At 36.9% G+C, this 25,282-nt stretch overlaps 1 protein-coding gene across 1 annotated transcript in view; it reads right to left on the reverse strand.

Moving 5' to 3' along the window:
• Positions 1–894: 894 nt before the first annotated feature.
• The window catches only part of SLC36A4 (solute carrier family 36 member 4), an 88,132-nt gene continuing 63,744 nt past the window's right edge, over positions 895–25,282 (reverse strand). The window contains 1 exon segment of the mRNA XM_063148847.1: positions 895–3,861. Coding sequence (XP_063004917.1) covers positions 3,554–3,861 — 308 coding nt within the window. The 3' untranslated portion in view covers positions 895–3,553.

Consider the following 25,282-nt stretch of genomic DNA (forward strand, 5'->3'; position numbering starts at 1 on the left):
CTTCCTGAAACTCCACCAAGATGTTGCAGTCATTTCTTCCATGGACAGCATGTGAAAAATGAACTTCAGTTGGTGTTGAAGCTGTATTGCTTGTTTTCTGCTAGAGAACACTTGGTCACTTGAGAAATCAGAATTATTAAATTGAGAAATCAGCAGCAGAAATACTGATTAATCATTACAGAACCAAATAAATTAAAGCAGAAGAATGGGAGGTCTGACAAGGCTCATAATACATTCCAACAATTATAGAATGGTAGTGAGTGATGTATACAGCTTCTCTAGTCCTTCATCAGGAAACATTTTAATATATAATTAATAAAATAATCACTTTTCTATTATGTCCCTCTTGCCTTTTACTCTCCCTGAGATGAACTGAGTGCAATCTCTTAGTCTGTCCATCAACTAATCTCATTCCTCACTTCTAGTCAGGAGTTTTCCAAGTTAACACTTTCCCTTCTCTGTCAACATGTTGAGACAGCATTCCATCCTTACAGATAAGGCCAAGTCCACAGCAAATCTATATAAGCTTGTCCCATTTTAAAATGGCTGGATTTTTCTTTTTGGTTTTCTAAACAGGAACTGGAATTTCAGTGGGAACACCTGCATCTCTTTTTGCATTTAAAAATTAACTTCCTACAGCACCTCTAAAAAGATGCAGAAGCCTAACTTTAACTGTGCCCACATGAAAACCCTTGGAGTGAGGGTGGGATTTTTCATTACTGCCTATGTGACTTTAAAATGAGATTTTTTTATCAATGAAAAATCAGTTCGAGAGCTTGCATGTGAGTCTCACGTCAGTCACCATTCCTTGGACAACTTCAAAGGTAAATTCTGCAGTAGGACAGCTATTTCTTCTAGTGATCCAGTATTGGAAACAGGCAGGATAACACTGAGTTTGCAGGGTAATTTGTAGTTTTATTGATACAGAAGATTAAAGTTTTACAGAACATCAGGCAAACCCATCCTCTTATTTGCCCAATACTTGAGGATGAACAGTTACAGACAAGAAAATTATCCAGTTACCTGTAGTGCAGCTAATGATTAAATTACATTAAAACTGTTAACAATATTATATTGTAAAATATAAGTTCATATACAGTATATAAATACAAAGGCTTTCTGCTCCTTGTCAGGAACATAAGCTAATCACACATTTTGCAGTTTAATTTAGCTTGTGCTAAAGTACATTTCCATCTTAAATATATACCTTAATGTAAACCATACCTATGAAATCTCTCAGTTTCATTCCCCGCCTCTTAACTTGCAACTAATATTACAGCACTTTAAAAGCTGAATGAACACTCTTATTCAGAAGAGGTTTCTGTCAGAATTTCCTCTCTCTTAAATCTTTGGCAATGCTTTACAGGACATTCTCATTAGTCAGACTTAGTTTTTTACCACATGACATTTTAATCTTATCCAAAAGCAGGACACTCTGGATCCTGACTCCTTCTGTCTGAAAGAGCAGGCCATGCAAATGTATGAGTGTTAAAATTATAAAAATCCTACACTGTAGGAGAAAATTGACATTGTGCAAAATACATCAATAAACATTTTAAAGATTCAAAAGATATAACATTGTTAGACTTGGCTACACTGGCCAACTGCATAAAAGCACTACTTCATACCTGGTCAGTCGGTGGCCATTCACTGCTCTGGAAACCTGTGCCTTGACAGGCTGCACTGCAGTCAGAGCAGGAAGATGTGCATGGCTCTGTCTCTGGGCCAGCCTTTCCAAGGTCTGATGGCTAAGATCAGAACCCTCAAACCCATCAAGCTTCTGAACAAGTTATCTGAGTTTCACAAGGATATGTTACATTCACTGGGTACTGGGGCCACCTCTGTAGGCTGTAGGTATCCAGCTCAGCAAATATTCATTGATAGAAGCGTGGCAGTATTCACTTGCACCTGACAAAATCACCACCAAACTCTGAACTGGACCAGTCCTTCTGCACCCTGGTAGAAGCACCTTCTCAGAGCTGCTCACCTGGACACAACTGAAGTAGAACAGATATGAATGGACTTCAAAGCCCTTTATTCTCCCAACACACAAGTAGAAGGATGAAAAAACAAGAGGAAAAGTAACTCGCATTTAAATCCTCTCAGTCCTACTAAAGATGTTCCTTGCAGAAGTATTTCATGTCAAGTAAAATATGCTGTACAGAAATATATTCTATAGGTGTATGGGTAAGGTAAGTAACAGATTCACTATGAAACAGATGGAAACACTGAGATTTAATGTCTTTTAAAACAGCTTAAAGACTAAAAATCCTTCAAGATGAAAAGCTGAAGTTACCTTTTTCTTCTCTGCTAACTACCTGTGTTTGCTCCGCTGTGGCACTTCCATAAGAAAGGTTAATCTGTGGTATCACACAAGCAGACTCATCCCTTCCAAGTGCCTGCCAAGTATCTAATTTTGTCCATGCTAAAATCAAAATTAGAGGATTACTCAGAACTATTGCTTGAACAAATACATGCAGTTTAAACTACATGCTGTAACAAATCCCTATCAGAAATGCCCTCATCCACATGGAGATAGAAGTGCACATTACAGTCACCAGTTGGTAGATGACAGTGGAAGAATTCTTAAGAGAAAATATAAATATAGATATATTTAGTAGTATATTACTCTAGCACTGTAATGCCAAATGGTAGATTACCAAATGGTAAATTTCTGAGGAATATACTGAAGGCAGGCAAAATATTACATATATTTCTATCTTAATTTGTATAACTAAGGTGGAGAGGTTTTGGCATAACATATTTCTTGGGGGAATGTTATGATTAAAAATATTCTGTAGAAAAAATTGTTTCTTCATAACAGGAATGAGAATGATAAATAGTTATGTTATTGCACAAACTATAGGGTTTTTAGAAAACAAGACCAAAAACAGTGCTTCAACATTTGGAGTGAAAGTCATCTATGAAGTGTGAGACAGAAAGTCAAATATGAACCCTGAAAATCAGGATTGTTCATAGGAACTCAGCCAGCAGGCTTGCTAAACAAAACTAATTTCTACCCAGATACCAACTTATGAACCTACTATTTTTTTTTCAAAAAAGACAAAAGAAGCAAAAATACGTAAAGAGCATGTTAGATACTACTTAAGGCAGAAAATAAAAATGAAAAAATAATTATTATATGTTCCAATAGAAATATAGATATGTAGTCTACAGACTTCAAGCCACAGGCAATAAAAAATACAGCATTTTATACTTTTGTATAGTTGAAATCAAGGATAAAGAAATTGTGTAAAAAATGGGTCAGGGTAACAGTTACCGAAATGTACAAAAATAAACTGCTTATCATGTGTGATGTTGAATGTTTTTGCATGAAAATAATATTGCTTTGATTAACAAAACAAAATCTTGTAACTTTTCATTCAAAGTCCAGAAGAGATATATAATTACTTTCTAAAAAAATAATGCATTTCCACATGTATGTCCTATATCTTACAAACTGTACCTCTTTACACAGTACCAGTAGTTGAAAGCAGGTCCTGAGTCAAGAATTTCTTGTTAAGGAATGAAATAGTTCACAGTGCCTGGTTAATTACTTTAACCCAACCACCAAGTCTGTAGCATTTACATCTGCAGGAAAGCTCCCTGTTGCATTAGCAAGAACTGTGGATGCTGGATAAATGATTTCTTCAACCGTCACGTATGTCCCTGTTAAAAATCCAACAAATCCAACCACAGCTATAAAAACATCTTTAAATATTGTCAATAAACTTAGGTTTTCCTTGTAGAAAGTGAGGATTTCAATCAGAGGTGGCAGAATCAGTCCCAGAGTGCTGCTGCTGACAGCTCCGACGAAAGAAATCACCAGGTCTAGGCGAGGGATCAGAACTGCTACAGCACCTAAAGCACAACAGGAGAAATGGTGGCTTCAGATTCAATGTCCTCATGAGAAACAAAAGTGCAACAAACACATCATCGAGTGGGTCAGGCTTTTTACAAAGTTCCATCATTCTGTATTTTTCCAGCTCCTATACAGCACTATATAGAGTGTGTGAGAACTATAGATTAATGCACATATTTGTCAGTAACCCACATCTTCATGCTCATCCGAGAGACCCAGCTTCAATTCTGAATTTCTGCATGAGCTGGCAGAGCATCAAGTTAAAGTATTCTTGTACTTACAGGGTAAAGAGATTTGGCCTGCAAATCACAGAGAAATGAAGGATATGGAATTGCAAGGAAATGTTTTAGTTTTTGGTTGTCAATAGATTTTTAGGATGAAGGAAAAAAAGCTGAGGAAGAGTAGAAGGGGCTGTTGCATGCTGCTCAGGAGACAGGGGGCAAAAATATACTGTCTATTAATTTGCATAATTATTAATCTAAAAATCACATAAAATTATTCAAAATGAACAAACCTGTGTGGCTTGGCAGTCACACAGTCATTTAAGTGACTTTTACCTACACACTTGAACAATCTTGGTTTGTACAACTGCTTTCAGTCTGTAAAATGTCGCTGTAATAGTTGCCCAGTTAACTAAATGAAAACTTGGCCCTGCCAAGAGGAGTCTGAACACAAGGCCCAGTAATCCTTTTAAGCTTGGCCAGTGTCACCTCCTGAAACTACAACAGTTACAGAAACAGAATCCGTCATGTTGGACCAGAAACACTTCTGGTTTTAACTGCTTTGGCTGGCAAGGTCCCCTAGTATTAACTCAGATATATCAGTTGTGTCATCTTTTCAGTCCTGGACTAGAAAACAGCTTTCAAAAGCCTCTATATGACCCCTGTATGTGGCAGAAATGTCTTTTTTCCCTTCCACAAATATACTGCCTTTTAACTATCTGACACTAGTGTAAAGAGCATCAGACTGTTTGCACCCTTCCACCACATCTCATTGAGACAAAGAAGCAATCATAAAGAAAGGGGAAGCAGAAAAGAGGTGCAAATGCCACCAGCATTAATACCATGCATTAATACACATAAAAATACCATGTAATATGTTTTGGTTTTTCTCTAACTCCCTTTTTCACTCTGAAGCCAAAATAAAAGCATGTTTGGTTTTAGAGCAATTTCACTGACCATATGTTATTCAGTGTTTATGGTAATGAACAAATGGAACAAGCAGGAAGGAGATCTCCACAAAATACGCGAGGATGAAAACCAAAAGGTGTGTATTAGCTTTATAATGCATAACCATGAAGTTGTGCTTTCTATTTGTAGAGTGTCTTTGCTGTGGGCTGAATGGCACCAGCTGCATCAATTCTGACACATTGTGATTATGAAAGGCAGCATACTCAAATGATGTTCCTGTTGATGTTCTCCATTGAGGACAACTTTGGGAAAACTGCACTGGAAAATACACTCAAAATTCACTTACGGAACACAAGAGCCGTCCACTGCTGCCTGGCAACTTTGCTACACATCTTAATGAAACTTGTAACTATAGAGTTCTCACATAAAAAGAAGCTAAGAATAAAATGTATAAAACTGCAGAGGGAGAGTGGATTCACTAGCTCATCCTATTTGAAAGGAACATATCACACACAGATCTGCCAGAAAAAAAAATCTATTAACTTGTTCCTGCTTGAGATGACTGTAGTTTATTAACACTGGGATTCTACAGAGATATGAGAGGCACTGTTTAGTCAAAGAAAAACTGGGCAGAGACAGAAGTGGAAACCTTAAAAACATCCTGGCACTCAAAAATAGGTAAGACAGGTTTTTTTATCCCACTGTTAGGATGGACCTACTCAATGCCAAACATATTCTTCCATTTCATGATGTGACATTTGAAGACTGGAAATGTCACATGCTTATGCATTATCCAGGACAAAGCTGAATGAAAGGCAAAAGGAATTATGCCAAAGTTAATAAAAGTCACTAAATACCCACCACTGTAACTTTTGCAGCCAGAAATGTTCAAGCCACAAGAGTAGGCACCATAAACGTACAAACAATACAAGATGAGCACTCAGACCAGATTGCTATGTGTGATACTTACACAGCCATACAGAGTCCAAAAGTAACTGAAAAGTGCAGCTGAAGTGTATTGCAGTGTCTGGTAAAACTCCCAGCTAATGACTATGTTGAATGTGTTGTTCTAAAGTAAAAGAGAGGGCTGCACACTTATTATCTTGCCAATTCAATAGATGTAGTGGGTGTATTCATTAAATATAGATTTTCAACTTCTGTAATAGACCTCTTTCAGTTCCACATGTGTCCAGAGTTTAGAAGGCACTCATTAATTTATGGTTCATAGTTTTGATTCCAGCACTTATTAAAATAATGAGACTATGTTTCATATTTTTTAATTGGAAAAAAATCCAACTCAAGTTTGTAATTGCTTCAAGTTACAGAAAAACAAAATGCAGTGTGTTGATTTGAATCTCATCAAACGTTTGTCTGACTCATACAAATTTGTATTAATCTGGATATTGCTGTGGGAGGAAGTTTGGTAAAGTCTTTCAAGGTTTTAATTAGTGTCTTATTTATTCCCTAACAAGCCAAGAGAAATACAATGCATGTTTATTACCTACCAAAGAATGTATTCAAGAGTTAAGAAAGGGCTTCTTTTTCCAGAAGCAAATAAGGGGCATTCCTACAGGTAGGAAGCCTAATTTTCCCAGCCATTTGTAGGTTTCAAAAATACAATGTAAAGAAGAAATTCTGATCCTTCATCAGCAGTTATGAAACCTTCTGGTTTGGAAGCTCAGCTGAAGAAGTAAGTTCTGTATTAGTAATAAGACACTTTTTTTTTGGTCAACAGTTAAATTGTCTTTAGGCTTGAATAAAAGAGTGTGGGCCATATGAACAAAACATTCTGCAGAGATAACAAAAGGTATAATCATATTGATTCTACCTTAAACTCTGCAGTCTAATCTCAAAATCTACAACTCATGGTTTCTCCAGCCTCTCTCAGCTATGTAGCTCCACACTTGGGTCAGCTGAGACTTTTTAAGGAGAGGAATGCTATACTGCAATGTTTAGATTTTCTTAAGGGACATAACACCCCAGTGGGATGATACTCTTAATTTTATTATCTTTATTTTGTAGTGCTGCTTCTTTTACAACTTTTTGTTACAGAATCAGGGTATTAGTTGCCAGACTTGCTTCTTGGGAGGCACTTCCAGTGAGATTGCTGGGGAGGAACAAAGTTTTGCCATTTCCACCCAACCTAAATTCATTATACCTCCTGATGAAGTCAAATAGGTGATTACCATATTCCAATACTTCCTCCAATAATCAAATATTGAGCTACCTTACTTATATCAGAAAGTAATGCATATTCCATGCTAAATCCTTGAGCAGGACGGGCACAGCTGTAATCAAGATTCATGGATGTAAGTAAAGATTGAATATAACTTTGGTCCTATACATAGATAGTTGAAAAGCAAAGCATATTATGACTTCATCAGGACACTTTAATCACAGAACTTACTTAAAAAGCCTTTATTCCCATACTTCTAGTAGAACTTAATTAATTTATAAGCATCTTTAGGACCTCAGAAACCAATTCTGAAATTTAAAATGCTAATAATAATAATAATTTCTACTATATTTTTCTTTTCCTCAATAATAAAGTTATTTAATACTTCTTCACTAAAATCATTAAAAGAAATCATTTTTCTGATAACAGCAGATTTTAGATTTTATCTAGGTACTCAAACATAATTCTGACAAAGAAAACCAGGTTAGTGGTATTCAAATGTTGCATCTGAAAAAAATAAGTAGTACATACACTACCAGATCAGTAGTATGGCACAAAAAAACTTGTCCTAACAACAGGTTTTATAAACAGGCATAGTCAAAAAGACTGGGGGCTTCTTAAGTACCAAAAATGTTGGATATTACTAGGGAGTGGTAAGTTCATACAATTGAAAAGTAAAGTAATTGTCTCAAGTGATATACAACCAGTTCTCTTCAAAGGGAAGTGACAGTGCTGGGGAAGCCCCTGTCCTGCAGGAAGCCAGCATACACCAAACTTTCTATTTGTACCACTTTTCCAGGACCAGAGAGCAGACTACAACACTGACGGGTGTCTGACATCCACATGACCTTCCAAAAACACAAAACAAAATTGTATTCTTAGCATACAGATGTCTATGATATGGTAAGGAATGGATCCCTTCCAGGAGTTAAAACTGCCAAGAATTCTGCCTGTAGGTAAAACAGCAATTCACAATTTCAGCCTGAATGCTCTTTCCTATCCAATATCCCAGGCTGCCCCCTCTGTCCATCTTCCTTTACTGCAGTAGTGCTCACCCACTCAGTCTGCCATCCTTTTCTTCCCTCCCCCTACTGCAGTGTTTCCTGGATCCCCTTCCTTAATGCAGCACCTGCATATTTCCTTCCAACTCCCTCCTCCTTTTCTGCAACACTTCCCTCCACACTGCCCAAGGTTTTTTTCCTTTATCTTTTGTGAGAATGGAAGAACATTTCTCTGATATGGACTGCCCCAGAAGGCTCAGCCAGTTTGGCTGCAAGGAGCAAACACATGCAGGCTGGACAACTGGCAAGTCAAGATAACATCACCTCCCCAGTCCTACATCACAATTAAAACTATTCACCTTTTAAAAATAAATGTCAAAGTCTAACAAAATCTAATGTTTCCGTGAGAAGTTGCTTGTGTAAATTAATAAAAAAGAATGCCTTTCACAGTGGACACCAAACTGTTTTGATACATATGTACAAAGGAATATGAGACCAAGTAAAAACTGTTATCTATCTGCAGATAAACCAACGCAAATAATAACTTAAGAACATTTGTGAATAATTTACATGTTGATACCTGCAGTTTAAAAGAAGGATTTTAGTTAAAGATTCTGGCATAATTTTACTTTATTTTTTGCTAAAAATGATAATTAACATAGGGGTTTAGGTGGTGTTTGTCTCAGCTGTTGAGACATTAAGACTCTAAGATACATATAGAAGGTAATTTTTTAAAAATATATTTAGATTGTCTTCACAAAAAGTAATTTTTTTAATCCAATTTTCTAAAAGGCAGACTTTTAAATTTGCTCAATCTCAAACCAAAACTAAATGTGAAAAGGAACAAAGCAGAAGACATGTTGCAGTTATATATGAGGTGACAAATTCTACTTGCACATTGGAGAGAAGGAGGGACAGCTTGCACACAGGACAACCACGCACATCATCTAGTTTGGCTTTGTTCCCTTTGGAATGAAAAACTCCTTCATCATTATCTTCCTGCAACACACAGTATGAGAGAAACATAAAGTACTTCACATCACTTGCCCTCACACTACACCACCACATTTTTTATTGCTTTGTTCTGTGCTAGAAGGAAAGACCAGACTCACATAGGAGAAGATGGTTTCAATATCGTAATCTTTCACAAGCAGAGGTGATACAGGTCCCTGCCCTGACACACAGCAGGGAATGGGCAGATCCATTCCTTCCCCAGAGCCCCCCACCTTTCTCAAACATGTAAATAAATTCAGGTTTTACAGCATTTGCATCCAAGATGTCAAAACTGTTATTAGAAGGGTTTTTATTATTTTTATTCCTTAAGCAGAAAGACACATGAAGAATGACACCAGACCAAAGAGCAATTTAACAGCACTATTGAGTCCACTCTTCTTACCAGGCTACTTAAAATACCTCCAGCCAGGGCAAAGGACTGGCCCATACCACTGCTATGAGACACCTGTTTCAAGGCAGCATTCCCTCCTTGCTCCACTAATAAAAACACTCCCCTTAAGCTGTCTGTGTTCTAGATAACCCCAAAATTCAGGCAGTGCAATTATTTCAGATTACAGCTTCCACAACCTGCACCCATTTTAAGCAAAATCCAGTGTCACAATAATCTAGTGGAGGAGGAGGCTGTGTGAGCAGGTGTGGCTTCACAGGGACAGGGATGAAGCAGCAGTGACACAGCTACAACGCAATTCTTCCCTCTACTCTCCTCCTTGGGACCACCCAGACTGACTTCTCTCTCTGAGCCAAATGTCCAAGTGGAAGTCAATGGTAGCTTGGCCTCTTCATCCTGTTCTGCCTGTCCCCATCAGATCTTCAAAATTAATGTATTTTTACTAAGCACCCCCCTTAGATGGCAGCAAACCAAGAAAACCAGGCTGTGAGAGGCCAAGGAACGTCCTCACGCTGCAGTTTGTCCAGAACTGCAGTACCAAGTGGTCTTCACAAAATCAGTAAGCAGACATGCTTGGCACAGCACACACCAGATTAGGTGGAAATGTATTTGACCATTTAGTTAACTACAAACCATGTGGTCAGAAATGCCTCCTGTTTCAGGCTGTCAGATGTGAAGCATTTTATTTATTCATTTGTCTCTGCAGTAAATTTATTTGAGCTTTGCTGCTGATACTTTATCATAAAAAAAATATTTAAGACATTCTCCAGTGAAATAATGCAGCCAGCTGTTAACATGCATTTCTGGATTCAAGGAATGAATGCAAAGCATACAGCAAAACTCAGTAATACTAAGCTACAAATGGATGATCCTAGACCATAAAAGTACTGGCACTTCCCACTGGCAGTCTCCTTCTGATTCTACAGGCTCACCAGAAATGAGTCCACAATTGAACTTTTGTCCTCTTTGTCTCACTCTCTCAAAATAATTTGTGGCTCTGAGACAGCTGAAAGGTTTTGAAACACGTAAGCAAAAAATAATGTTTGCTTATCCAAGGACAAGACTGTTTTTGCTACAGAGAGCAGAGGTGAAAAAAAGAGTCAGGACGCGTGGTTAAGCCTTGAAGAGCCAGCCATACTGCTTCCAATGATGCTAAAGAATGGTATTTTCCAATATTCACCATCACCACTCCATACTTCCCAATCTTTCTCTTGGATGCACTGCATATATCAAGCTATCCCACAGGAAAGGAGGTGGGGATACATGGCTGCTACTTTGTAGTTTCATAACAAAAGCAATAATAAATTCAAATAATTTTGTATTAAATTTTATATTAAAAAGTTTGTCTTGCCATTACCCTTGAAAATAAAATTTTCATTATATGCCTTTTGATTACTACATAAAGCAAGAAATAATGTGGTGAAGATGAAATTGAACACACTTAACTTTAATCTCAAGCTAATATACTTTGCTCCATAAACACATAAATATGAAGGAGAAACATCACCAAAGACACCTTTAGGAATAGTAAAAACTACTTATCTTTATCCTTCAGGCTTCTTTTCCCATTTCATAATACAATTTTACATTTCTTTAATAAAGATAATTGAAGAAACAGATGATTAAGATGACAAGAAGCATCTGTTATTTTGGAATCCTTTTGTAGTAATAGAATCCATCAGGGTGCCATAAATTGTAACAATCATGTCAGGTAAATTATCTTCTCTAATCACCACCTAAGGACTAAACAATATATTAAGTAATAGAATAAGTTAGCCCTCTCTCACCAAGTATTAAAAAAATTAACATAACAAGGAGATTATGCTCTAAATAGCCTTTAAGAAACTTCTAAGTCTCTAACCCGTGTTTTTGGGGAGCAGGTATTGTTTATATGTGCTACAGCTTCCACCAGCAGCAACAGATTAATTTGTAGAATTTCCAAACAAGGAAGTGTACCAGACCAGTTTGATTAATCCGAGAATTCATCACAGAGCTCTGTAGTAAGAAAAACCACAAAGAGGAGATTTAAGCGAGGACATACCATAAAAGAGAAATTTAGAAACATCACATGGAGAAGTCTGGATGTTCAGAAAATTCTACTAAACAGACACATTTAAGGGATACTACAGGTAATAAGAAAAGCTTTTACAACCACACTGACAACAAAAGGCTGGAAGGAGGAAAGTGAGCCTGCTCCTGGATGGAGTGTGGGATTTAGGGACAGCACACCCAGCAAAGGCTGAGGTATCCAGTGCTGCCTTGGCCTCAGTCAGCCTCCCAGTCCCTAGTGTCAGTGCAAGACCTCAGTAAGAAAAATTTCCTTTGGGAGATGAAGATTGAATCAGGGATTATTTGAGACAACTCAGACCATAACAATCTACAGAACATGAAGAGTTGAATTCAAGAATGTTGAAGAGAACTGGCCAACGTCCTTCTAATATCACTCTGTATTGTCTTTTACAAGTCATGGAATCTGGGGGAAATCCCTGGTGACAAGGGAAATTAAATGTTGTCAAGAGAGGCCAAAAGAGTAACAGAGGGAAATACAGGCAAGTCATAATTACTTTGGTCCTTGGAAAAATCATGGAGCAAAGTCATCTTGGAGCATATTGCAGGGCTCATGAAGGAGAAAAGAGTATCTGGGGACAGAAAATTAATGGATTTATGTAGGAGAAATCATGTCTGACCATCCTGATAGCATTCTTTGATACAATGTCTGGATTTATGGATGAGAGGAGAGCAGTAGATGTTATTTACCTCAATTTTAGGGAGGTCTCTGACACTGTCTGCCACAATATTCTTGTCTGAATGGAGGGAAAACAGAGAAGCAAAGAACCTTAATGGATCAAACAATAGCTGTTAATGGGTTGTGCTCTACCTGGAGGCTGGTAGAAATCCTACAGCTAGTAGGGAAAGTAAAAGCTTCCTGTAACTGATAAAAATGCTAAATGATCACTTAAGATGACATGAATTATGTTCTTTAAACCTAGAAAATGATAATGTGCTCACCACAACACTAATATCTAAATATGTCCCTGTATCACAAAGTACCAGTGTTGAAAGTGAGCTGACATCACATTTAAGTAATTCATTCACATTAATTTACATCATTAATTTTTAATCCTGATTCAAAACTGGATCAAATTTGATATTTTAACAGTGATATTTCATAGTACTTTTATGAAAATGGCTTAAAAACATATTATTTCCTGCTTATTGATAACTTCAGATTACACATCAGATTATTTAAGTAACAGCTAAGTACTTTACTACACAAAATTATTTATTCCACAGAGAAATTTTAGCCATTTTCAAATGGGAAGCCACACTCTGATGTCACACAATGTTAAAAGGTTTTCCTAAAAAGCAAATACCTGGATTCTCATGCTGTTTTTAAGTATCTGAATTGGCCTACTTATTTTGGGCTGCGAAAAGCAGAGGTTTTCGGTATGATTAGCAGCTGTAGCATATGGCACTTACTCTATTATTACTGACATAGTAATAAATAACTTGTGAGCTTGCTGCAACGTATCAAAAGTAAATTAAAAAATAATGCCCTTAAAAAGATAACAATCACCACCAACCACACCGCAGTGGGATGACCAGTGCATTTCCATAACAATGCTTTGCAACAGCTGGTGTCAGAGGCACGGGCTAGTTAAAGCCTGCTGTGGTGATTGATCATACAGAAACAAGAAGCTGCCAAGAGCCTTGGCTTCCTGGGGAGGATCATGTGGTTGAGGTTCAGCTCCCGGTGTTGACAGTACTGAATTATGGCCTGCAGTCCAAATCCATCAAAAAATGCAGTCATCTGCAGATGTTTTCAGTCTTAATTTGTTGGTATTTCACCTCACAAAATGAAGTTCAAAGAGAAGCAGCTTGCTTCAATCACATGGGTGAACTCACCTCCGGCCCAGCACAGGGAAATTCAGGCACAGCTCCTGTCCTCTCCCAGCATCCCATCAGCCGAGCAGGGATCACACTTTGCCACTGTCTGGGAACACTCACTGCATGCTAAGCACACCCAAGGGAAGAGGCACCCTCCTAGGCATTCTTTCTTAGTTTTTTTTTGACCCAAGTGAATCAATACCCAACAAAAATATGTGATTGCATATCAGAAGCCTGTACCAACACATATTATCCTTTATCTGTAATTTACAAAGAGCTCACCATCAGCTTTTCACCTTGATGGTGAAAAAATGACCTAGTGCTTACAGCAGAATAGGGGAATTCAGGTTGGACATGTTCCTCCAAGGACTAAGGCTTAAGTCCCAAATAGTGGGTTTTCACGTACAAAATTACCATTCAATTATTTTTTTTTTCTAAATAAGGAACAGGGCTTGTCTTATGTGAGCAGAAACTTTTTTCCTGGCTATCCTCAAATGCTTTGCATTCTGTTTCAGGGGTGTTTTTTTTCCCCATACCAACTCTACCTTTGGTAATGCTTTTAAGTGGAGAATGAAATTATTATATGTGAATATACTACATAAAGCAGTATGAACTCCTGCAGAATAAAAGACAATACTAAATATCAAGCATAAGATATTACTTTGTAATAATGTTATTTTTAAGTAGCAGATATTACAGCCACCATATCAACTAATAAAGCCAACCAAAAAAAAAATCACATAGTAGTATACTACCTTCATACTTTGATACAAATACTGGCCTTAATTAAAATTTATTGGAACATTCTTGTGGAAATTATTATGTATATTTGCTGTCTGTGGTCCTCATATTACTAAAAAATGATTTGCAATTAGTTGCAAACTAGTTTAAAAAAATTACTTGTAAACTAGCAAAGAAAAAAGGTAAATTCCAGTATGTTTGAAATTCACCAATCCCCTAACTTTTTACTGTCCAAAAAATTCCTATAATTATTTCATTGTTAGCTGTGGACCACACTGTTATTCAGAATATAATATTCAAATCTAGAGTAATTTCGTAAAACAAAATTCACCTTGAGGGTTAAGTATAGGCAAGATCTTACATTACTTTGCTGTTCCCAAAACACTGATCTGAATGTTGGAGCAATATTTTACACTCAACCTAAACAGACCTGAACCTAAACCACTTTATTCATTGCTAAGAACTTTGTAAATATTGATTTAAGGATGTGATTATAACCATGGAGTTAGAATATTGATCTACCCATTTTCAGTGTAAGAATCAATTTAGAAAACAAGTGAAACACAAAATTGCCACGATTTTTTTCAATTAGGAGAGATAATACTGCTGTTTATAAATCAGATGAGCAAGAATTTAATTAGTTTCCCTCTGGAAAAAGTGATGAAAGAAACAAGAAAAGGGAACAATGAAAATACTCACAAGAGAATGGTATCATCAAATGGTATCAGAATGGACTGGGAGGATTTCCAACATAAATAAAAGGACAAAAAACTATAGTAGATCTGTATTTGAGTAAAATGGGGCTCATGATAAGATAGATCAGTGCTGACTGCTGGTTTCTGGGCATAAACAAAAACTGATGGCTGGATCATCTTGAATGTCTAATACAGTCAGACAACACAGCAGGTCAAAATTTTGCTATCAGTGTCATGAACAAATATCCACACCTCAGTGGTAATGCTCTGTATTTGTTTTAATGCAAGCTTAGTGTTTTACCCCATGGAAGGAAATACTCAGTATATTTACTGGGTAATTATACTTAATTAGCAAAATAATTTTAATAGTTTAATTTTATAAAATGTGGCTATTTATTTGCATGCATTACATAATATTGATTACAGTTCATTATAAAATTAATACTTCAGATACTGTATGAAAAACCAAAAGATAAAGGAAGAAATTCTGTATTTAACAGCACCAAGTGTTGACAGATTAGGAACAGGTCTATGAGATACCTTCCCAAAGACCTTGAAGGATCTACTACAAATGAAATGAAAAACAGTTTTTGTGCTAAGGAACATTCTGATTTTATCCCTTGCCTTTGTTATCTCAAGGTATTTCATACATTGTCAAGAAAAGGGATTCTTTTTGGATGACACAAATCACTCAATAATTACAGTGTAAAAAAGAAAGTCCTTCAACAAGAAGAAAAAGAAAATGACAATGTTTTTTTTATCCATCCCTCCTTTTCATGGCATGAGTTTACAAGTATATACTACAATCAGGTCATCCAGCCATTTCTAAGCATCCTCCTCTTTGGAGTGAGTTGCAGTATTTCAGTAAGCCAGGGGAAGGAAAAACACATAAAAAACCAAAATAAAGCAATAATGCCAAAACCATAACACTACAAGGATTTAATTAATTTAAATGGGCTATAAATTTTTCCTTATTTTTGCTCTATCACTTTAAAGCTGCCTTTATTATGACAAGCAATCTTTGAAGTACTAGCTCTGCAGTCTGGTGCAGTCATTATAATCAATCCACAGAGGACTTAATTTTCACATAGTTCCCTTGGTGTCTCAAGACTAAGAGTTTGCTGCTTATTACACATGGTAAGGGTGGATGAACCGAAACAACGATTAAAAATTGCTAATTTTGACCTAATGCAGTTCAGAAAGCACAACAAGCTGCTACCACTCAGAAACCAAGGCAGAAATTTGAAAACCTTTGTGAGATCAGCTTATCAAGCCACAAATCATGAGTAACACAGAGGCATCATTAATATTCTAGCTTTTATGCTTATTTGAAGCACTAGCAAAGAAAATGCCTGGAGTGACTAATTCCAGCTATGAAGTAATTTTTAAGAGACAACTGAAAGCAAAGCAATGTTTCACCCTTATTGAAAAGAAAAAGAGGCACTAGGATGCAGGTATACAAACCAGCACAAAAGTTATACTTTGATGGCCCTGAGTATTTGATTTATTTCTGTTTTCAATATGCAGTGGAAACCTCTCAAACATTTTCAAGGAATACTTTTGCTACTTTGCAATTTTCAAAACACTTACTTGGAACCTGCTTATCATTTGTGGTATTTTGAAAAACTCTGCACATTTGGCTCTCTGCACAGCAATCTATCTACGCTTGAGGAAAAATGCATTTCCTCATCAATAAATTAGGAAAGTATTTTGAAAGTAAGTTGCAACCCAACTTTGCAGCACTGTTCTGCTGGATCTCATTTTAAGAGACTTACAATCAATTTTTGATTTTCTTTTTCACTCAGTGAACATTAAATATGGTATTTAGCTATTCAAATTTCAAATGCCCTCTCATCCTAACCTAGAAATACAAATTAAGATCAGTTTTCTCATTTTTACATGAGCTCATACCTTTTGTGTGATGTTGACTGCACTTTCCCTGCCTCCCCTGAGAAAGCAGAGGTTGCTCTTCAACAAGTGCTGCTACAGAAACATAATCAGACTTCCCGTCACTCTTAAATTAACGTAAAATCCTACCTAAATGCCCTCTGTCAATTGAGTGATCTCCAGAATGCCACAACCATAGCACACAGAAGTACGTGCCAGTTCTCCAGTGAATTCTCCACTGGAGAGAGTCCTTAGCAAGGAATTCACTGCACCACAGTTTGTCACTAGAGCCAGTATGTTGCTGGTCTACTTAGAGGTGTTAAAAATAATTACCACAAGAAAATCAAAACAAAATGTCTGCAATGTGTAAATGTAAAACGTACCTGGAGATGTTTAGAGGAATTATTTCCTTCTTGCTCAGCAGTCAAATCTTTCTGTGTGCTGCATTTGTGGCTAAAACATGAAAGTGTGCACATCATTGCTTTAAACAGGTCCCTGATCAGTTAGCTGAACTAGTAAGACCATTTTCTTCTACCAGCTTATTGTGAGCACACATTTCCAAAGAGAAATGGAATCCCATAGGCCATGGCTGAGCCAGAGTTTTTGTCTGGTTTTCTAGTTTGAGTTAGGAAGTCATACTCCAAGGGAGAAATAGCTTCTGTGTCTACGTTGCAAAGATTGGTAACAACTTGACTAGTAGCAACATCTCTTAGCATTTTGCTCCATATTTTACATATGTTCCTGAAGGGAATTTGACAATAACTTTCATCTTCCTTTTCTCATAGAATTACCTAGCTCCCCAGTCATATTCACTTCCTTGCTAAGTAGAATGTTTGATAGGTCTTAATTATAGTGTGTATCTGAAAATGGCTTGGAATTGTATCTAAATGACTTTCAAAAGTATCCTAAGTAAGATTTTAAGTCTCCCCATTAAGTACTCAGACTTCACTGTCAATCAGTCAGAGGATATCATTGAGCAAATAGTGCTTAGCTGGTTTTGCTCAACATTTTTGTATCTATTCTTCCTCAAAGCTGCACCACTCCCTAACTAAAATATTTACTGAGCTGGCTCCTCTGGAGAGGACAGTGTTCAGCATCTCCCAACTTACTAATGAGCCTGCTTATCTTTACTGGCAACATAAATATCCTGTCTGCAAAGAGGAAAATCAATAAAGGGATTAACTGACTATCCCATTCTTCTTTTAAGCCACAGCCACAGGGAAGACCACTTGACCAAACACTCACATCACTCTGGGCTGATTGATACCACTAAGATACAGACAGAGCTTTATAAGAAAGGGAAAACAATTTGTGCTAAACAATAAAATTAGGCAGTTGTATGAACATTTGCCTATATATAATGCCTTTCCTTAACCCATACTTGTAAGAAATAAAGATCAATTCAGCAACACAACCATGGGACAGAGTAAAGATTACAAGACATGACAGCCAGAGACAGAGTTCTAATGCCTAAAATTCCCAAGATTTTATTGAGTAAATTCTTCAGACTTCATTTTCTGCTATGCAGAGAAATATAAAGAAATAAATATAAACTTCAGAACTGTATGTTTTCTTTAATGAGATGGCTCACACAAGTAAGCTTATTTATTCAGTGCAAACCAGAGAAGTCATCCCCTGGTTAATGGACCCATTTGTTCTTTTGCTCTAAAGTGGCTTCCACAAAAAGACAAGCACATTCTGTGAAAATCTGTTTTGAGCTAGAGAATCACAAAATATGTCAAGTTGGAAAGGATCCATATGGATCACCAAGTCCCAACTTCCTGATCTTCACAGAAGCCATCTAAGCTGGTTTTCAAATGTTAGGGAGACTTCATTTCCCTAGGCCATCAGACACTGCCTGCACAACACTTTCAGAAGTTTGTTTTCTCTCTGCTGACTCACCCCTGCCCTGAAAGTAGTTCAGTTTCATTTTTATGTTACTAATTCACTGTTGATTAGAGTTTATCCTGGGCTGTGTAGGCTAGGATTAAGCTAGAAAAGCAAGAGATCAGGAAGAGTAAATGATTTTTAAAGAATTTCTGAAGTGCAAGCTGCAACCTACCACTGAAAGGACAATGAAATACCAATACACTGAGAATTAGTAACAATGCAAATCCAAACCCAACCTACAGGAGGGCTTTGGCCATGATAAAAGCAATAATTTTAGCTGGCTGCTCCAGTAAGAGACCACTAAAAGATCACTGTGCAAATTATGCTACAACTATGATAGCCTTATCTTTAGAAAACAGTTATTTTTTTTCTTTCATAGGTTTTACCTCTGTTGTTATGGTCATTTTATACTTAATTCTAGTTCAAATATATTAGTTCAATTTGCATCAAAACTCTCCATCAGAAAACTGAAGTTTTTTGCTCTTTAACTTCCATACCAAAATCAGTTCAGCACAACTTATTCCTGAGCTTTGTGCTTTAGCTCTGCTAAACACCACAAAAAAAGCTTTGTCCCAGAATAGCTTCAATATTTGCTACAATGTTTAAGATGTTTTCGTTAATTGATGACAACATTGACAAAGGGATTGAACACATGCTCAGGAAGTCTACAGATGACACCAAGCTGAGTGGTACAGCTGATGCTCCTGAAAGATGGGATGCCATCCAGAGGGACCTGGACAAGCTCAAGAAATGGGTCCATGGGTCTCAGGAGGTCTTGTTAAGGGTGCTGCACCTGGGGTGGGGCAACCCCTTGCATCAGCTCAGGCTGGGGATGAACAGGTCAGAGCAGCCCTGCCCAGAAGGACTTGGGGGTGCTGGTGGCTGAGAGGCTGGACACGGCCCAGCCGTGGGCACTCCCAGTCCAGGCAGCCAATCCTGTCCTGGGCTGCATCCAAAGCCCCGTGGGCAGCAGGGCCAGGGAGGGGATTCTGCCCCTCTGCTCTGCTCTGCTGAGACCCCACCTGCAGGGCTGTGCCCAGCTCTGGAACCCCCAACACATGAAGGATGTGGGCCTGCTTGAACAAGTCCAAGCAAAGGCCACAGAGATGATCAGAAGGATGGAACACCTCTCCTACAATGAAAAGCCAAGACACTGGTGAGAGAGGTGGGATTGTTCAGCCTGGAGAAGAGAAGGCTCTGAGAACACCTTCTAGCACCTTCCAGTACCTGAAAGGGGCTTACAAAAGAGCTGGAGAGGGACTTTTCACAATGGCACACAGTGAACAAGGACAAGAACAAGCAGTAATAGTTTTAAATGGAATGAGGATGGGCTTACAATAGATGCCAAGAATAAATTCTTTAATGTGATAGTGATGAGACTGGCACAGGCTCCACCCCTGGAAGTGTTTAAGGCCAGGCTGGATGGGGCTCTGAGCAACCTGTTCTAGTGGAAAGTGTCTCTGCCCATGGCAGGGGATTGGAACTAGATGGTCTTTAAGGTCCCTTCCAACCCAAACCATTCAAGTGTGTGTACCCAGATGGAGGCCATCAAGAGCACTGGATCATGTAGTCCTACTGCAGTTTAAATGGCTTCCTGAGAGAAACGTAGCACACTTTTTGATCTCAACTTTTATTACTGGCAGGCTTGTCACTTTCAATTCAATGAGTGTCAAACAGTTACAAAGCTGCATCAGGATGAGTAGTTGAAAACAGCACATCAGCTGATTCGGCTGTTGCCATACTAATGCTCTTCTGAAAACCCTGAATTAGCTACACTAAAAGAAATGGAGATGGAAAGAGGAGAAACAAAAGGAAAAGTAATGATTCTCAAGGAAGGCAAATGCCAGAGTGATGATAAATGTAATAAGGTAAGACACTGTGATGATAAATATTTGGACATCTATAATACAGCTGTGGAAAGAGTTTATTGTGATAAATGCCAAAAAAAAACTTTCAATTTTATTTCACACAGGTCTATTTCCTTACAGAAAACTTCTCATGCCTTCAGTGAACAAAAATCTCACTTTTGACTTCAGACAATTTTGTTGTAAATAGGTATCAACAGAGAAACATGGACATACTGTGAGAAGGACATAATTTTATTTTTAATTCTACCATATAATAAAATTGATGCAGAACTGTGTTATTTTGCACAGGCTCCTTTATACCAGTAGTCTCTGCCATGCAGAATTTATAATCAAATAAAAAGCTACATATAAGAGGGACAAAAATGGCTGCCTACTTCAACATGAACTGTTTTTATAGTACAAGTCTAAGAAAATATAGTGTCAGAAATTAAAAGGCAGCCTACTCTACATTACTGTTCAACTGCCTGTAAAATTGTACACTAAAAATGAAGCCTTTCAGAGATGACATTGAAAAGGATCCAAAATTATTTCACTTCTCCATTCAATAAAACAAAATTCAGTTTAAAGAAAGGCTTTTCCTGTATAATAATACAGTTTAAAACTGTATAAAATAGAAACTTCTGAAATCTAGTGGTGTTGCTGGAAACCCATACATTTAGAAAATATCTACTTCAATAAGTACAGAGGAGCATCCTGCAATGCTTGACAAGCTGCAATCAACTTTGTAGCACTGCTTAGTTGAGGCTTGACTATGCAATGTATGATGTAGCAGCTGCAGAACTCTCACAGTCAAACACTCTCCAAATAAACACACTTCTTACATCCTAAGGGTTGACACAGTAACTCTTTATAGAACTAGTGGAATAGAACTTGGAAGTTCTGGTCATCTTTCAAGCTTTTACCATGTTAAAGACAGAAAAAAAGGTAAAGCTCAATGAGGTTGTTTAATTTTCTTCCAAAATCTAATTCGATATTTAGGCATCAGCTTGAGAATTACTTTAGAGATGAGACTGATCCTGTTTTTTCTGTTCCCTTATAGAGCACTCTAAATTTCAACTCAAGTAACTATCTAGTCTGTACCTTAAAAGAAGCAAAACTGCCAATAGCCCTAATGCTGTCACACACATTCAACAGAGAAGTCTTTCTGCATATTAAGGGACACAATTCATTTGTTTTCTCAACAGGTTCATATTCAAAAGTTATAAACGCTTTGTAGCTGTTTTTATCAAATACTTTCATCTATTTCAAATAAACAAATAAAAATAATTCAAATAAACTTAGAGGCCGTGGCCCTTCATAATGATGTATATTCATTATGCTCTGTGGATGTTCTGTAACTAACCAAATACTTTATGGTACTGGATATTAAATAGTCTAAACCTTACCTAGTTTCATGTTACCACATTACTGTGCAGATTGGAATATTTATGGTTGACCTTATTCAGTTTTGCTAACAAAAAACCCCAGAGTGTGGGACAAAATCAAAAGCATTATAGTATGACCTTAGAACACAGCAGTTTGCACTGATAATTGTTTTAATGGATCATTTAAATAAAAAATTTGAAATTCTAGAAACTTCCAAAGAAATTTGATTAAAGTTACTTCACAGTTGGCCTAGATGTATCCTCAACTGCAGAAAGACTGAAATCAGTGCAAAACAATTTTACCCAACTGATTTGCTGTGGCCAAATTTTTCCAACACAGGTCTTCAGAAATAGGCAGTATTAAACCTCCCCAATATTGTATCTGTGTGTTATAGCATCTAAATTATCTGACTTCTTTCCTCTCAGCCTGACCACCTGCAGTTGTACAGGCCAAACTAATGAGATAAGCCTCACTGGCATGCTGCACCAAAGTATCAGGCTGTGTAAATCTGAACATCCCTGTGTTTTCATACAGTCAAAGCTAAGTACTCCTTAGGCACCTCATCAAACCCTAAATTGCTTCCTGTGGATAAACTGAAATTAAAGATGACTTACATGTATCAGCACAAGGATAATTCACGACAAGTGTCTGAATGACAGCATTTAACATAAGTGTCAGACACACAGCAGCGTGACTTGAAGAACAAAAGTAAATCCTCCAAGATCTGCAATATCAAAGGATAGCAAGAGAAAAGCACTGGAAAAAACCTGTCTCATACACATCTAAACGTTCTCAATTGTATGTTTAATATTTGAAATTTTTATATTTAGCCTACTAATGGAGATCAAATTCAAAGGTATATTTTCCCAATTCTAGAGAGTTGAATCTTTGGCTGTGTAGACAAATGAAGGAACTGGAACACTCCATTCAGCAGTAATGAAGTCAAAACTTGAAATGCTGAAGTAGAGAGATAGTGAACATTTAAACAACAGAGTTAATTAACATGCAGATCAGACAGGTGATGAGAACATTATGAAAAGTGATTAGTCTGCACTGGGAGAAAAGAAAATGTAGAAATACAGTTAGATTTTCTGGAGGATGATGTTTCAAAAATTCAATGACTAAAATCCTGACAGAATTGGGCAGGAAATGAAAAATAAAGCTTGATAAGCCTATTTATTTTGGCTCATAAGCATTTGCTTAAAATGAAAGAATATTACTTCTTACTCCAATAGACTTTTGTGATTTTGACTTGGGCTAAGGTATTAGTCCCATTCCATGAAAGGTATTTCAATAAATGTGCAATATTTTATAAGAAGACAACCCCCCCCCCTTCCTATGTTAGCTGTAACAGGGACAGATGAAAGGACTCCAAACTGCAGAAGTTCAAAATAAAGTAAGGAATGCATTAGGCATCCTTATTGTATAGATGAATGTTAAAGGGCCTGGTCTTGAAATCATAATATGGACAAACTCATGCTTTTCACTGCCTTAGTGGTCTATTTGTGAGAGTGGGAGCTCTTATGTTAAATCTTTAATGTAAGTGCTTTTCACAAATCTTTGACAACCAGAAGAGTATGTAGGCAAGGTATATATTTGTATATATAGAATATCATTTGCTCTTTTGATAACAGGAAGGATCAAGACTGTACAGAAAATCTTGGTTTTATGATTTCATAATGTCAAACCTTCATAGCAAAACTACAGAATACAAAATAACACAATTTGAGACCAGATTTGAATACAAAATTGCATGCTGCATTTTGAATGTGCTTGACTGTTTTCAAATAATACCAAATTTTCCAGGTCAAAATCCATGCAATTTTTCAGCATTCACACGAGCATATTGACAAAAATTTATTTAATCAACAGGAATAAAAAGCTGAAAGAAACACTAAGAAAAATCATGATTCCTAAGTTTTATTTGAGGGCGATTTGGTAAATGCTCATTTTCTAGCTGCAGGATTTGATTAAAATGTAAAACACTGAAGTGTAGCATATTTATCATTTTCCTTCCCCTTTGCTTCAATCAAAAAAAACTAAAATCTCATGCCCCATTTCCAACTTGAGTAAGCATCTATACTGACAGCTCCCATCATCACACTACTCAGACTAGCTTTAAATAACTTCTTTATCAACCTCAGGAAGTTGAGTCCTCCACAGGTATTTGCACTAAGTTCTGCCTTCCACAGGTACCTTAAAAAGCCAGTGCTAAGGGCTATCATGGATTTCCTTCCCATCTGAGTATGAGAAGAATGAAGTTTCCACCACATTTTCCAATGTAAATGGAAGCCTCCCGATTAACTCAATTTAAATCAATGCAGTGATAATTAATACACAAATGATACACACCTGTTCCCTCAGGATGCCACAATTCTGGGGTTTTCTCTCAATAGGAATGTGATGGGTACTAAATACTAAATCTATTTATGTTTATTATTAAGTTTTTTCACCAAAGCAACTCAAGAAACGTCTCTGCTTTTAGAAGCATTATAGTTAGTAAGGACTGGGGTAGATACATATCACCTGTTTCTCTCTCATCCCTTTATTTGCTCATTTCATCTACCAAGACACAGAACTTCACCAAATCAGCTTTTTAGCTCCTCTGGAATAGGATAAGGTAAGAAAATTATTTTGTTTTGATTATAGTTTATTTCTTTTTGTGCAGGAAAGGTCTGTTCATGATTATTTCAATGTCCAAGGTATCCTTTATCAGCTAAAGTAGATATGCTTTGAAATCATGATTGATTATGAGTAAGAAATCCCTTGGAAGATTTTCAGTTTCATTTATTGGTTTAAAAAGCCTGAATTAAAAAATGCAGTAATGATGCCATAGATCTCAGTACATAACATGTTTCTTGAAGCATAATAACTCCTAACTTGAGTGAAATCAAAGATCTCACAAATAATCTCTAATAAATGTCTTTTCTAACTTGTTTATGGCGTGAGGCCAATGAAGACTTTTACGACATTAAAAAAAATCACAGTATGAAATACTACAGAACCATTTGGAGAACAAGGGTTTGAAATGAACAGTTTCACAGAATTGCTGAAAATCTCTCCCCAGAGAACTTCTATTGATAGTTCATTCTGCTCCTAAAACTCACAATACAGCTCTGCTTCAGCACACTATGGGACACCTCGCTTCTGTGGTTTCTTCTCCTCTTTGTGTTCCTACAAATTGAGCAATCAGATGTAAATCATCACCATCCTTCAATTTTTGCATCACGTTTTGTTCTCCTAACTACTAAACAATGTACTGTAAATTATTTTGGGTTAAAGAAATTTGTTGCTGCTATTTTCTGAGAGCAGGCTAATTTGCAAACCCAATAGTATTTTAGAAATCTTTTATCTATTGTAAAAGTGATGTTTACCTA

This window comes from Melospiza melodia, chromosome 2 (assembly GCF_035770615.1).
Source record: "Melospiza melodia melodia isolate bMelMel2 chromosome 2, bMelMel2.pri, whole genome shotgun sequence".
Taxonomy (NCBI): domain Eukaryota; kingdom Metazoa; phylum Chordata; class Aves; order Passeriformes; family Passerellidae; genus Melospiza; species Melospiza melodia.